The 15,378-nt window shown below is 49.9% G+C and overlaps 1 protein-coding gene across 3 annotated transcripts in view; it reads left to right on the top strand.

Moving 5' to 3' along the window:
• EPHX2 (epoxide hydrolase 2) overlaps positions 1–660 on the top strand; it is a 163,921-nt gene extending 163,261 nt beyond the window's left edge. For all 3 annotated transcript variants that reach the window (XM_050802489.1, XM_050802488.1, XM_050802490.1), the window contains one exon: positions 182–660. In XM_050802489.1, the coding sequence (XP_050658446.1) occupies positions 182–260 (79 nt within the window). In that variant the 3' untranslated portion in view covers positions 261–660. The remainder of the gene's footprint in view (positions 1–181) is intronic.
• The last annotated feature ends 14,718 nt before the right edge of the window (positions 661–15,378 follow it).

Below are 15,378 nucleotides of genomic sequence, written 5' to 3'. Positions count from 1 at the left end.
GCTCCTGGGGTCAGGGAGAGCAGGGCCCCCTGTTCACCTTCCATAAAAGCTTTCCTGGTTTCATTGTGGTGGCTTTGGCCTGGCTTAGCCACTCATATCACTTACCTCTGCCTTCGAGTTGCGTGGGTAGGCACAGACAAGTGTGAATGGCTTTGTTTTTTTTCTTCTCCCTTTCCTCCAGGCCCGCCGAGGTGAATCAGATCCTCATTAAGTGGCTGGAGTCTGATGCCCGGAACCCACCGGTGGTCTCAAAGATGTAGCACGCAGCGTGCATCCACGCTCAGCAGGTGTGCCGTCCTTCCGCCTGCTGGGGCATCATTCTTAGTATACAGAGGTGGCCTTACACACATCTCTCATGGATGGCAGCATTGCTTTGAAGGGGTTTGCAAAAAAAAAGATTTTCATTACCTAAAGTGAATCAAATTTGACATTATTTTAGATCCCAGAGAAATCAGGTGTGATTAGTTCTCCAAGCATGAATGCATCGTCCCTTTATCTCTAAGAACCCTTAGTGTCCTGTTGGGGGACAGAATGGGGTGGCGAGGTGGTGATTTCTCTTTAACTGACCAATCCATAGTTTTGCAGAAAAATCAGCCATTCACTGAGAAGAATCTTAGTAGAGATTGGGATGCGTTACTCAATAAAGCTAAGATGACTATGCTGCTGGTCGCTGTTCTTGGAGAGGTGGAGTGACTGTTCAAGGAGAATGCATGGCGTTGGGATGAGCCCTTTCTCTCTGCTTTTGAGCCCTGTTCTGGGCTCCGAGGTGCTGCATGATCTAGGCCTTGCTGGCCAGGAGACACTTCTACGGGGATGGCAGTGTCTCTTGTGCTCTGTCCCCTAAAGCAGCCACTGGCTACAGGTAGCCACCTGCCTTTCTCCCAGCTTCCCTAGCAGATTTTGCTCAGGCACAAATGCGCACCTTGAGCATGCGAAATGTGCTAGTGAGGCTGAGGAAGCGCACTTGAGCCGTTTCAAGACAAACAGGGAAGCCAGCACCCTTGCGGAAGACCGAGCGCGAACACAGGCGAATTTTAAATTCCATTGAATTTTAATCAGTTTAAAGTTAAATAGCAGCAGCTGCCATGAGGCTCAGGCAGATCCAGCCCGTCTTCCCCTCTGCCCTCTCCTCCCTCCTGTCACATCCAGTTAGGTGCCTGTCTCACTGATGTGTCTCCTGCAGTGGTCTCTCCCCTGCCCTGCTTCTGGCCCCAGAGTGCTGGAGCAGCAGCCTCTTCATGGGTCTTGCCGCCCACGTGGTTGGATCCTGAACCTTGCAGGGCCTCCCCCACTGCCCCTGCCCACCCCAAGCCCGGCCCCATCACCCTCCAATTCCTAACTGCCCTCCAGCAGCACACTCGCAGGTGCTGGTCCTCCTTAACCCTCTGCCCGACTTACTCATTCTTTGCCTGGAATGTTCCTCCTGCCACCTCCTCCAAGCCCATAAGCTGGGTCCCGAGCCCTTTCTCCCTGCCCGCCTTGCATGGTTATCGGGCTCACAGATGCACACACAATGGCCTCGCTGCACTTGCGAGGGGAAGCTTGCTGAAGAAATGGCCCCTCCAAGCTGAATTCGGCATGCTGACGGGCATAAGTTGGCCAGGCCACAAGGGCCTGAGTGTCTGTGTATGGGGAGAAAGCCAGGGGAGGTTTGAAATGGAGACTGCTGGCGTTTCTTCACTGCCCTAGCACACCTGGAGTCTTCCATGCACCACCTCCGATCCTTCCAGAGAGTCCTTCCCATTTAACAGAAAGGGAAACTGAGGTTCAGATAACTTGCCCAGGACTACTTGGCTACATGGAGGCAGAGCCTGGATTCAGAAGCAGGCTCTCTGGCTCCTAAGGCTGAGCTTTCTTTACGAAAAAAAAGTTATCCTTTCTAAATCTGGAGGCAGACCACCTAGGTTAGGTCTCTGGTCTGCTGCATACTCACTGTGTGACCTTGAAAAAGGAGGTCTGTGCCCCAGTTCCCTCATCTATAAAAAAGGGGATGTTAATAGGACCTAATTCATGGGTGGTTGTATCGAGTATGTTAATATACACAGAGTTCTAGAACAGTGCTTGGCATGGAGGAAGTGCTATAGAAGTATCAGCTGTAAGATTTCCAGCTTCTCTTAGGACAAGACCTATAAGGGCTTTCCATTTCGAGCCAAGCCACCACCATCTCAGTCTTTTGCATCTGAGAATTTAAAGGCAAGCATGGGGCCTGGGGGAAAGGCTTACACCAGATCACATGATTTTCCTAACTGGGTGTATTCAAGCTCATTTGTAAGGGAGCAGTTGGGGGAAAGGAAATAATCAAAACCTAAGAGTGTCCTTTACTAGAAGGAGCACAAACAGCAAACCTGTCTTCCCAAAAGTCTCGCTTTTAATGTTCTATCCAGTCATCTCCATCAGCCATCAAAAAAGCCTCAGAAATTCTGCTCCTTTAGCAGATAAGAGTTGAATAACTCCAGTCCATAGCATTGTCACAAAAATATAACTAGTTATACCAGATTGAGGGCTGTATCAGTCTGTTCTCCCATTGCCATAACGAACTACCAGAGACTGGCTACTTTATAAAGAAAGGAGATTTAATTGGCTCACGGTTCTGCAGGCTTTACAGAAAGCATGGCTGGGGAGGCTCCAGGAAACACAATCATGGCAGACGGTGAAGGGGAAGCAGGCACATCCTACGTGTCTAGAACAGGAGGAAGAGAGAGAAGGGGAAGGTGCTACACACTTTTATAAACAGCCAGATCTCGTGGGAACTCACCATCATGAGAACAGCAAGGGGGAAATCCGCCCCCACCATCCAGTCACCGCCCACCAGGCCCCTCTTCCAACATCGTGGATTACAATTTGAGTGGGGACACAAATCCAAACCATATCAAGGGCCATAAAGGACACTGGACTGGAAGAGGAGGTCTTTAGGTTTTTCAAGAAGATACTGGAATGTCCAGGGCTATGTTTCCTGGTCTGCTTTGAGGACCTTTGGGCCACACATCACCTGCAGCAGTGGTGGTATCGGGGCATTCCCTGGAACAAGCAGGGAAGATTTTCAGATGCCATTTTAAGTACAAATGGCAAGGAGTGTGTTCAAAATGATTTAATTATAAAATGCTATATTTTGGGATTGAATTTAAATTTTTAATTAACATACTAGTTGCACATATTCATGGAGTACATAGTGATGTTTTGATACACATAATATGTAGCAATCAGATCAGGGTAATTACACCTGTCATCTCAAATGTTTATCATTTTTGTGTTGACATTTAATAACCTCCTTCTGGCTATTTGAAACGATGTATCATTGTTGACTGTAGTCATTGCTCAGTGCTATACAACGCTAGGATTTACTCCTCCCACCGAGCTGGAATTGACATTCCTTAACAAATCCCTCCCTATCCCCCACCTCTTCCCCCAGCCCTTCCCAGCCTCCTGTCCTCTGTTCCACTTTTTACTTCTAGGAAATGAACTTTTTTTTAGCTTCTGCATATGTGTGAGAACATGTGGTGTTTCACTTTCTGTTCCTGGCTTATTTCACTTAACAGAATGCTCTCCATTTCCATCCATGTTGCTGCGAGAGACAAGATTTCATTCTTTTTTTGTGGCTGAATAGTAAAAAACATGTTATTTTTATGTCATGATTACAAAGGGAATAGATTACAAGTATATTCACCTCTGCTAAAAGAAATCGGCGCTTTAAAAAGAGGTCCAACAGTCTTCATATTCTCTCTCACACCCTCCATCAGTGGGTTGTGCTGCTCCCAGGAGGCTGAGATCACTCATATAGTCTGTCAAGGAAGGACCACTTAGTGGCTGTCAATTAGCAACATCTAAGGTTTCCAGGAGACCCGTTTTCTAAAAAGTGAGTCTATTAGACTAGGCAGGACAAAAAGCTATTTCCATCTCTCTTGGGGTATAGGGAATCCATGGTTTTAGGCCTCGACATGACTGTCCGCCAGTTTCCATATCGTTCACAGCCACATTACCATCAACACAAATTAAAAGCAAACAATGGTTAAAATATCTAGGTCAGAGGCTCAAAGGGTTTTTTCCAACAGGAATTGGGTGACAAATACTATGCCTCACTGTTCAGAGGAATCCATCTGGCCACAAATGATAAAATACTTTCTTGCCTGAGAAATTGTGGAGTATCAACTCCTGCACCCAAATGTGTAACTGTCTGTCTCCCTGTTAGACTGTGAGGGCCCTGAGATCGGAGGCTGCCTGTCTTAAGTAATTCGTCTTTGAACCCAACTCAGCACTGGCCTGGCATATTGAAAATGCTCATTAGACATTTGCTGAATAAATTGGAGAGTAAATGCATAAATGGATGAATGGACAAATGCATTAGTTTCAAGTTAAAATAATTAAAATTTGGTCAGCCATGGTGGCTCACACCTGTAATCCCAGCACCTTGGGAGGCCGAGGCGGGCAGATCACCTGAGGTCAGGGGTTCGAGATCAGCCCAGCTAATATGGCAAAACCCCATCTCTACTAAAAATACAAAAATCAGCTAGGTGTGGTGGCGGGCGCCTGTAATCCCTGCTACTTGGGAGGCTGAGGCAGGAGAATCACTTGAACCCAGAGGCGGAAGTTGCAGTGAACCAAGATCATGCCATTGCACTCCAGCCTGGGTGACAAGAGGGAAATTCCATCTCTATAAATAGCCTGATGTCCTCAAGGTTCATTCATGTTGTCACATGTGCATGTGTGGGAATTTTCTTTCTTTTTAAGGCCAAATAATATTACATTGTATGTATAGACCACATTGTGTTTATCTACTCATTGGCAGGAGAAGGTCCAATAGCCCATGCTCTAAGGCCCTTCCAATGTGACGGGCTTATGTCAGAGTTTCAAAGACAGAAACAATTTTTTTTTTTTTTTTGAGATGGAGTCTCACTCGGTTGCCCAGGCTGGAGTGCAGTGGCATGATCTCGGCTTACTGCAACCTTCACCTCCCGAGCAATTCTCCTGCCTCAGCCGCCCGAGTAGCTGGGATTACAGGTGTCCACCACCATGCCCAGCTAATTTTTGTATTTTTAGTAGAGACAGGATTTCACCATGTTAGCCAGGCTGGTCTCGAACTCCTGACCTCAGGTGATGTACCCGCCTCGGCCTCCCAAAGTGTTGGGATTACAGGCGTGAGCCACCACGCCCAGCCCAACAGAAACAACTTTTTATTTATGCAACTCAAAGTAAGAGAATTCCTGAGAAAGCCCCAAGCAGTGATAATCATTTTCATTTGAATGTATTAAAGGATAAATATGTATTTATCATCTTTATCAATTATCTTGGACTCAGATGGAAAAAGAAGTCCGAAGTACTTTAGGCAGCCTCGTCTACTTTGTCTCATGTGCTGAAGGAATGTTATGCCCTACGTTGTATTTTAAAGAGAACATGCTGCTGGAATGAGGCAGGGAAGGGAGACCTGCAGACCAGAAATGGTTAAACACCCTTCATGATGTCCACAGTAAGGACACGGGTGTTCACAGAAATATGTTAGGTTCCCAGGTACAAATGGTGTATTAAGGAGGCATTCTCAATGATTAACAAGTCTGGCAGGGGAAAAGATCTAAAAACAAGCCCTTCGGTGACCACTAAGGCAGTAACATTCATTTTCCTTGCCAAGAAATGTTTGTAAAAGTTAAGACTCAGCAAGCCCAGAACAGGCTGAGTCCTTTAGACGAGAAATAAATAACCCCTCAACCACAATCATGGGAGGGTGGCAACACAGATCCAATGAACTGATTCACGCTATTTTTGCTGAGTTTCATATTCTCATGTAATTTTATTTTTTTCAATAAAGGCAGTTTATAAAATTGATGTGCTTGGCTTAGGGTGGGGGTAGAAGCGTTCCATCCAAGGGCAGTAATGCCGGGGGAAGAAAGGAAACCTGCGTGGATCCAGGCTCTGGAAGTTTCAGGGGAGGTGGGCAGGGAGTCCACAAGGGTCCCAGGGCTGTGGAATAGACCAGGCCCACCCACACCCCCAAGCACTAGGCTCAAAATGTAGTCACAAAAAGAGGAGCGCTTTGACTGGACTACAGCTGAAAGCAGAATTTGTGGGTGGAGAGGAGGATGTACTTGCCTTGAAATTATGAGGACAGGGTTTGAGAAGGAAGAGGGGAGTTAGAAAAGAAAAGAACTTTTATCTGAGGAACACAATCCTTTTAATGACCAGGCCCAAAGACGCATTAAAACGATACAGCAATCATGCCCTCCTCCCGGCTTTGAGCTCTGTCTCCATCTCTTGAAGCTGCTTGCTTCTGCCACAGGTACCTATAAATTAACCTAACAGTGCCATCCTGGACACTCGGACCCATACCCTATAGCTTAACAATGTCTAGCTGTTAGCGAACTCATCAATGTTATTTCTGTAAAGCAATGAGAAATGCTGACAAACAATTTTGTATCAGTCCACTCCCTGTCCCCCTTTTTTGCCTTTAAAAGTCCATGTGTAACTGCTGCTAATCAGAGCGTCTATTCAGGGCAACTTGAATCTATGCTCCCAGGTTGCAATCTGCAAGCTTGACCCAAATAAACCCTCTACTCAGGTTAATTTCGCTGCAGCTTCTTTCCTTTAGGGTCTGCAGAAGCAAGTTCTTGGTTTGGGGTGATACCAGGCTACACCTCTAACATGCCCTCCCCCCTTACCAGGCGCCTCTCTGTCCCCAGGACTTGATGCCAGTCAGTCCTTGTGTTGGCCACAGCCCCTGGGCCCCTTGCAGAACTTTGGAACAGTGAGTGTGGAGAAGGGACAGCTGCCAACCTAACAACTGCTTTCTCCAGTCTCAGCCCCAAGGCCTCTGCACCCCAAGTCCTGCCTTTTCCAGCGGGGAGTCTGCGGTCTACCCCTGGGCCGTGGAGCTGGCAGTTCTGGGGCCCCGCAAGCCCTGCCCCTCCCTCAGGGATAGCCCCAAGTGTGCATATGCAAAGGGAAGAGGCCCGGCCTTGCCCTTTTCTCTCCTGAGGCCCTGACCCCAGGCTCTCTGGCATGCAGACACGATCTGCTACGGCTGCCATAACAAAGGCCGGGCGCGGTGGCTCAAGCCTGTAATCCCAGCACTTTGGGAGGCCGAGACGGGCGGATCACGAGGTCAGGAGATCGAGACCATCCTGGCTAACACAGTGAAACCCTGTCTCTACTAAAAAATACAAAAAACTAGCCCGGCGCGGTGGCGGGTGCCTATAGTCCCAGCTACTCGGGAGGCTGAGGCAGGAGAATGGCGTGAACCCGGGAGGCGGAGCTTGCAGTGAGCCGAGATCCGGCCACTGCACACCAGCCTGGGTGGCAGAGCGAGACTCCGTCTCAAAAAAAAAAAAAAAAAAAAAAAAAACAAAGTCCCCCAGATCAGGTAACAAACAGAGACATTTGTGTTCTCACAGTTCTGGAGGTTGGAAGGCTGGGATCAAGGTGTCGGCAGGGCTGGTTCCTTCTGAGGCCTCTCTCCTTGGTTTGTAGGCAGCCACCTTCTCCCTGAGTCTTTTTCTCATGGTCTTCCTCCGTGTGTGTGTCCTAAGCTCTTCTTATGAGGAGACCAGTCATGTTGGACGAGGGCCCTACCTCCACATATTGGCGCTACAGCCACCAATATCCTGTCCTGTCTCCCTAACAGTGGGGGGTGCTGGCCTTGGTCACCCCCCGGGTCTGGCAAGGGAATGAACACACGCAGGGACCCAGGTTTCAGCTGCACAGGCCTGCGCCCTCCTCCAGCCCAGGGTGCCTTGGCAGCCCCACATCAAGACCCCCCAGCAGCCCCAACATCACAGCCTCCCCTGATCTGTGGTGTTAAGCACCTAGTTAGAGGCTGGGGGTGTCCTTTGGCTCCAGAATCCCTAGGGTTGGGGTCAGAGTTCAGAGAGCTAAACCCTGCCCTCCCACCTTCCCTCAGAGAGGGAGCCCAGGGCGGGGGTCAGGCCTGAGCAGCTGTTTGTTTATGGCCTTCATCCTGCCTAAGTGGAGCCTGTCTCAATGCTGCTCACCTGCCTCTCCTGCCAGAGACCCCTCCCCGCTTCTCAGGAGCAAGAGCAGTGAGCAAGGCCCAAAAAACAGACTCACATTGACAGATGCAGAAAGGCACAAAGTGGCATTTAGCTGGCTTTACAGATGAGGAACTAAGGATCAAAGAGGGTGAGCGATTTGCCTGGGGTCACAGAGCCAATCAGCAGTAGGGCTGGGCACAGACTCAGGACTGATGCCAGCTCTGTGCTCAGTTACTGTCCATGCAATTGAACCAGTACCTGGTGAGTGCCCCCAGGTGCCTGCCAGCGTGTCAGCGTGCCGAGCAGGGGTGCTGCATGTTAGGGCTCCCGTTCTCACCTGCTGGGGCCAGCTCCCCTCAGCTGTAATTTTTGCCAGATAATCTCCCCTTCTCCTATGCCTGCCAGCAAGGCTCTGGGATTCTCTCTGCTATTTCCTTATTTGCTCAGGCTGATGGTCTCTAACTTGTAGAAAACGTCCCGGCCGAGACATCAGTCATGGTGGCAATGAACTCTGATTGCTCATTAGTGAGAATTGGGCTCCAGCAATCGATTTCACTAAGCTCTGTGACCCGGGTCCGTGGAATGCGCTGGTGCTTTAGAGTAAGACAGATGTGCCTTCTTATCTCAGTTCCACCACTGATGTTTGTGTGACCTTGGGCAAGTGACTTCAAGTCCCAGACCTCAGTCCCCTCCCTGTAAAGTGAAGAGACCATTCCCACAGCCCAGGGCTGCCATGGGGATCTCATGACATAGTACCCTAGTCCACATGGCAGGCACCAAACAGACATTACGTCTCCTCCTCTCCCTTCCAGCTCTTAGTCTTTGCCTAGGTCCTCACACCTCCCAGGGTGAGAATAAGTGGAGAATTTGAAGTCCATCTAGCAAAGTCAACACCCTCCAGGAGTATGCCCTCTTTGGTTGGTGACTGTGCAACTACACAAAGCAATCCTGGCTTCCCAGTCTGAGTGGTGGTGGGAGCACAGGGGTGGAGGAATGCTAGACCCAGCTCAGCCCAGTGAACTTGGGCCAATCTCTCCTCCACCCGGTGCCTCATCTTCACCTTCGAACAGAACGCATTACCCAGAATATTCCTAAAGCTCCAGCATTCTCAGACTCCCACAGAGGACGTGGCTCAAGCTGACCCCAGGCTGGGACAGACCCACTTATGCTCCCAAGAAGCCTGGCAGCAGGAGTGAGGGCTGGGCAACCACCTGGCTCTTCCCGGCCTGCACTGGTCTCTTACAGGTGGATGAGGAGAAGCAGGTGACCATGGAGGCTGGCATCCTCCTGGCCAACCTGCACCCACAGCTGGATGAGCATGGCCTGGCCCTGTCCAGGTAAGAGCCCGTGCTCCCATTCCTGGGTGGGCCAACACAGCCTGCCCATCCCCCACCCTGGCCTGGCTGGACACTCAAGGATCTGGCAGGAGCCACAGAGGAGTGCCTCCCAATGTGCACCCCTTTCTCTAGGCTCCTGTTCTTCCCCCTTGGGGTGCCTGTCTTCCCATCCCCTATGGGTTCAGGGGCTGTTGTGTTGGGAATAGAAAGAAATGGGCCAGAAATTAGATGAGCATTAAATAACAGTCTCAGAGATGGGACAACCCTGGATTAAGTCATTCTGAAAACTTGCAACAAACAACTCCAGGGATCCAAACACAAGAAAATGCAAATAAACTCTCAGAGGAACAGAAGACCCTGATGACTGAGCCACAGGGTTTCCTGGCATGCCTATCCATGGCTTCACTTGTCCCTCCATCCAAACATGGTATCAGTGATGGCTCAGGTTTAATATCAGGGGATTTCCTTTGAAATAGGAGCCAAACACAGCCAAAGGAGTGAATCTCTAACTGTGGAATTTCTACCATTAAAAACAGGGTGACAGGTGTTTGGAACAGTGGTGTAAGCATTGTCTTTGCAGCTGGAAATCATAGCCATGGAAACCTGTGGTTGGTTTTCACGTGGGGGTGGTCTGCACACCTTAGCTTTCTTATCACAGGGCCTGGGGCATCATGATTCCTCTGCACTCTGGAAACCCTCTGTTCTGGCTTCTCTAAGGGCCATGGCAATGCAAACATTTATAGAATATCTGCCTGTTCAGGCCTTGGAGAGGCAAAGATGAACAAATCCCAGACCCCACAAGCAAGGAGCTCCCAGCAAGGGGCCACATAGACGAGGAACTGGCAGGCATCACACAGAGCAATAGGTTCGATGTCAGTGGAGCATTCAGGGCAGCCTGGGGCCCAAGTTCAGCTTTGGCAGGCAGGGGAATGTGTGAGACGGTGAGCATAGGAACAGGATCCCTTCGGGGGGACCCCCGGGTTGAGGCCCAAAAGATGATTAGGTATTAACCAGCAAGAGGAGAGGAGGGAGGAATCCCAGGCAGAGGAAGCCACAGTAGCAAAGCCCAGGAGAGGGACAGAGTGTGAGGTGTGCGGAGCCTGGAAGCAGACAGTGGAAACAGCCCGTGACCAATGACTAACAGGAGGAAATGTGTTCTTCTTAATTACAGACATCAGCTTCTGGGCCCTGAAGCATCCTTGCCTGTCTATGATGTGTCCCTGTCCTCCCCTAGGGGCCCCGTCCTCCTCAAGTGGCTCCTGGGATGGGGCCCATCTGCTTCTCCAAAGGCAGCTGGGGTGTCCCATCCTGTATGTCCTAGGGGGCTGCCTGGGACTGTAGTTCCAAGGATGCTGGGGCGCTGTCAGGAAGAGGAAGGCTGCATGTGGAGTCTGGATGCCCTCTTTGGTTTCACTGTCACACCAGCCTTGTAGGGAAAGCATGAGAGTCTCACTTACAGACACAGAAGCCAGAGTCTTACCCAAAGATGTTATAGGAAAGGGGTCCTGATCCAGACCCCAAGAGAGGGTTCCTGGATCTCGCACAAGAAAGAATTCAGGGTGAGTCCATAGAATAAAGCAAAAACAAGTTTATTAGGAAAATAAAGCAATAAAAGAATGGGTACTCCACAGACGGAGCAGCCCCGAGGGCTGCTGGTTGCCTATGTTTATGGTTATTTCTTGATGATATGCTAAACAAGGGGTGGATGATTCATGCCTCCCCTTTTTAGACCATATAGGGTAATTTCCTGACATTGTCATGGCATTTGTAACTTTTGTGGCACTGGTGGGATGTAGCAGTGAGGACGACCAGAGGTCACTCTCGTGGCCATCTTGGTTTTGGTGGGATTTAGCTGGCTTCTTTACTGCAAACTGTTTTATCAACAAGGTCTTTATGACCTGTATCTTGTGCCAACCTCCCATCTCATTCTGTGATTTAGAATGCCTTAACTCCCTGGGAAGGCAACCCAGTAGGTTTCAGCCTCATTTTACCTAGCTCCTATTCAAAATGGAGTCGTTCTGGTTCACATGCCTCTGACAAAGTCATGCAGCTGGAAGGCTCTGAGACTCCGTGTGTTTGGTGCCAGGTGGGGCAGGGCAGCATGATGGTGAAGCCCAGCTCTGGGAGCAGTCTGCCTGGGCGCGAGCCTGCCTCTACCTTGCACCAGCTGTTAGGCAAGTGCTTGTGCGTCGGGGCCACAGAGTCCTGCCTTAGAAAACAGGTCTCTAAAATAGGGGTATTCGGAGGGCTGGTTGAGTTAGAGATGCCCCTCGTAGTATGGTTCGGTAAACGTTAGCCTCCTTCATTCTGGTTCTGTCAAGGCCTCAATCCGGGGACTCCGGACATGGGCTTTCTTCTCCCACTGTTATCTCCACCCTCTCAGGGACCGAAGTCCAATTTTCCTTCCAATTGACCCCTTTTTGCTGAAAGCCTCGCTTTTATCTCTGTCTTTTAACAGGGTCCTAAGCATCTTCCCTCTTCCTTTTTAGTCTTCATACACTTCATGGAGAAGAGAAGCTCCCACTGTCCCTTCGTTGGCATTTGGGTCACTCTCATTCTTCACTGTTATAAACAATGCTGTGAGGGACATCCTCACATGTGTGCCCGCCATGTACTGGAGTATTTTCCTAGGGCAGAATTTCTAGGGTCCTCTTCTATTTAATCATTGTTTAAAATTTGGATTCAGGAGCACATGTGCTTGTTTTGTTACATAAGTATATTGTGTAATGGTGGGGATTGGGCTTCTTGTGTACCCATCACCCAAATACTGAACATTGGACCCAGTAGATCATTTTTCAACTCTCCCCCTTCCCCATCCCTCCCCATTTTTGGAGTTCCAGGTGTCTATTATCTTCATCCTTATGTCCATGTGTACCCACTGTTTAGCTTCTACTTATAAGCAAGAATATGCAATGTTTGATTTTCTGCTTCTGAGTTAGTTCACTTAGGATAGTGGCCTCCAGCTGCATCCATGTTGCTGCAAAGGACATGATTTTATTCTTTTTTATAGCTGCATAGTATTCCATAGTATATATGTACCACATTTACTTTATCCAATCAACCATTGATAGACACTTAGCTTGGTTCCATGACTTTGCAATTGTGAATTGTGCTGCAACAAGTATACAAGTGCAGGTGTCTTTTTAATATACTGACTTTACCCTTAGGTAATCCCCAGTAGTGGGATTGCTGGGTGGAATGGTAGTTCTATTTTCAGTTCTTGGAGAACTCCCCATACTGCGTTCCATAGAGGTTATGCTAATTTACGTTCCTACCAGTATTGCATAAGCATTCTCTTTTCTCTGCATCATTGTCAACATCTACTGTTTGGGACTTTTTATTTTTATTTTATTTTTATTTATTTATTTATTTGAGACAGTCTTGCTCTGTCACCCAGGCTGGAGTGCAGTGGTGTGATCTCGGCTCACTGCAACCTCCTTCTCCTGGGCTCAAGCGATTCTCTTGCCTCAGCCTCCTGAGTAGTTGGGACTACATATGTGCACCACCACACCTGGCTAATTTTTTTATTTTTAGTGTAGACAGGTTTTTGCCATGTTGGCCAGGCTAGTCTCAGACTCCTGACCCCCTGATCCGCCTGCCTCGGCCTCCCAAAGTGCTGAAATTACAGGTGTGAGCCACTGCACCCAGCCAGGACTTTTAAGTAATAGCCATTCCAACTGGGGTGAAATGATATCTCACTGTGGCTTTGATTTGCATTTCTCTGATAATTAGTGATGTTGAGCATTTTTTGTATATTTGTTGGCCGTGTGTGTCTTCTTTTCAGAAATATCTGAGATCTTCTTTTCACATTCTGCCATTTTCAGAAGAGGCATTATCACCCACTAACCCCACCAATATGGACGAAGAGATGAGAGTAGCCAGGAGGGTGAGCGGGTGGGTGAGGGAAGGCTAGAAGAGGCTTGTGTGTCTTTCACCCTCTCCTCATTCAGCCAGGGCAGCCCCAGGTCTCATCTTCTCTCTCTGGGAAGGCATGAGGTGATATTTCCTAATCACTGTCATGTTGGGTTGAAAGTGGGAGATGTGGAGCCTCTGGTGTCCTCCAGCCTCCCTCAAGGGGCCTTGGTCTGCACTGGAGGAACCTGCCACATCCCTGCCCTCCCATCTTTTACCTGTAGAGCACTGTGTGTGAGCTGAGGACAGCTGGGCTCTCGAGAAGCTGTCTCCCAGCTTGTGAAGCTCCAGGTGCCTGAGCCCTTGGAGGTCTTCAGAAAATACCTGTTTCCTTCTCCTTTAAGTTAGGGCTGAGGTGACTCAGAAAGTTCCTGGGAAGTAAGATTTTTTAAACTCTGGATCCGCTCTTCATCCTTGACCTTAAGATTGGCAGCTCTTTCTAATTCCCGCCCCCGTGGTGCATGCCTCCTAAGGGGTACTGTGATCCTTTCATGATCTCATCCTCCTGTGCACATGGAAGCCTCCCGTTATTCCTTCTAGGGCCTGGAACGCCAGGCTGAGGCATGAGGCCTTTCTCCTGGAGCCCCTGAAGGTTTCTGAGCAGGAGAGGTGACAGGACCTCCTCCTCCTTTCTTATCTCCCCAAACCTTTCCGTGTTATTTATTTGTGAGATTTGAACCAGGTTGGTTCCATGAGGATGTTGCAGGCCTTGGTAGGCTGGGTACCTAAGAGAAGCCTCAGCAGGAGCATTTTGGCCTTTGGTTGGTGGAGAGCGTATTTATTGTTGGCAGATGGAGGTTGGAGGAAAGGAAGAAAGGGGTGTTGTGGGCTGCAGAGACCCCCAAAGCCAGGCAGGCAGGCCTCCCCTCAGCCCTGAACCATGTCGCCACTGGCTCATCTAACAAGCCACTTAGATGAAGAAACTGAGACCCTGAGAGAAGACGGGCAGGCCACGTCACACAAGCTAAGTTGTGGCAGATCTGGGATGAGAACCCAGACAGGCGCCGAATAAACTTCTCTGCCCTAAGGGGCCTCGCACCTCAATCTGATGGGCCTGGGAGTGTGCCTGCTGTCCTGGAAAGCCTAACTGGTCTCTTGTGTCCTTTTTGCTGCTTCTTGCTGAGCCCAGCCTGGGCATGGTGTTAGACGTGACGGCAGCTGGCGTCGTTGGGTCTGGAATGCAAAACACGGGAATCAGGCCTGGCACCCTGGCCACCCACGTGAGTCCACCTGCTTCCCCTGCAGTGCTGGCCCAGCTCTGTGGGGGCCTCACACCCAGTCCGTCTGGCCCCCTTTGGCAGAGATGAGACAGGTGCCCTCCAGGTGCATCACTGCCTTCTCCGGCTGACAGTCACGATGAGGAAGGGGCCCTCCTGCATGTCGGTGCTCTGCCAGTTGCACAGTGCCCTCCCACCTTCGCTTCTTAGGATCCTCACAGCCACCCTGTGGGAAGGGATGGGCAGGGATGGGGTGCAGGGAAGGGGTGCCGTCTCCACTGAAGATCTGAGCCAGAGCTGCACAGGGGATGGGGCTGTCCAGGTTACCAGGTGCAGGGAGGGGTCAGGATAGGAGTCCGGTGCTTGTGGACCTGGAACCCCTGCCGTATAGTCATTGAAAAGCATTTCTTACACTTCACAAGAGACCATTTGGGGAACTGGTTAAGAGCACAAGTCTGAGACTCAGCCCTGGGTTCAAAGCCTGGCTCCACCACCCACTGGGTGTGGAATGCACATTTGGTTGCTTAGCTTCTCTGGACATCTCTGTAAAAAAGAATCACCCCCAATGGGGAGAGTAATCCTCAGCTCTTCGAAGAGGAACTGAGATAGCACATGTTACACGTGTGGCCGACCAGAGGACACTTCAGAGGATGCCTGTGTCAGGAGCCACCTTTGGAGGGCAATCACCTTGAGCTTTGAATGTTAGGTGGGGCTTCCTCTCTGCCAGGCTGGGCCTCCCTGGAGCAGGGTGCTGGGGTGCTTGCAGAGGCTGGCTGCTCATTCATCGGGGATGTGCGAGACACTCCTGTGCCGGTGCAGCGGTGCACACACTCAGCTGTGCTTTCTTTCTCCTGCGTGAGCGCATTTGCACTAGGGGCTGTGTGTCTCTGGCCCCTGGAGCATCATGGCTAAGCACTGGGGCTCCACCACTATTGTCTA

This window comes from Macaca thibetana, chromosome 8 (assembly GCF_024542745.1).
Source record: "Macaca thibetana thibetana isolate TM-01 chromosome 8, ASM2454274v1, whole genome shotgun sequence".
NCBI lineage: Eukaryota > Metazoa > Chordata > Mammalia > Primates > Cercopithecidae > Macaca > Macaca thibetana.
This window is presented reverse-complemented; position numbering and strand designations above follow the sequence as displayed.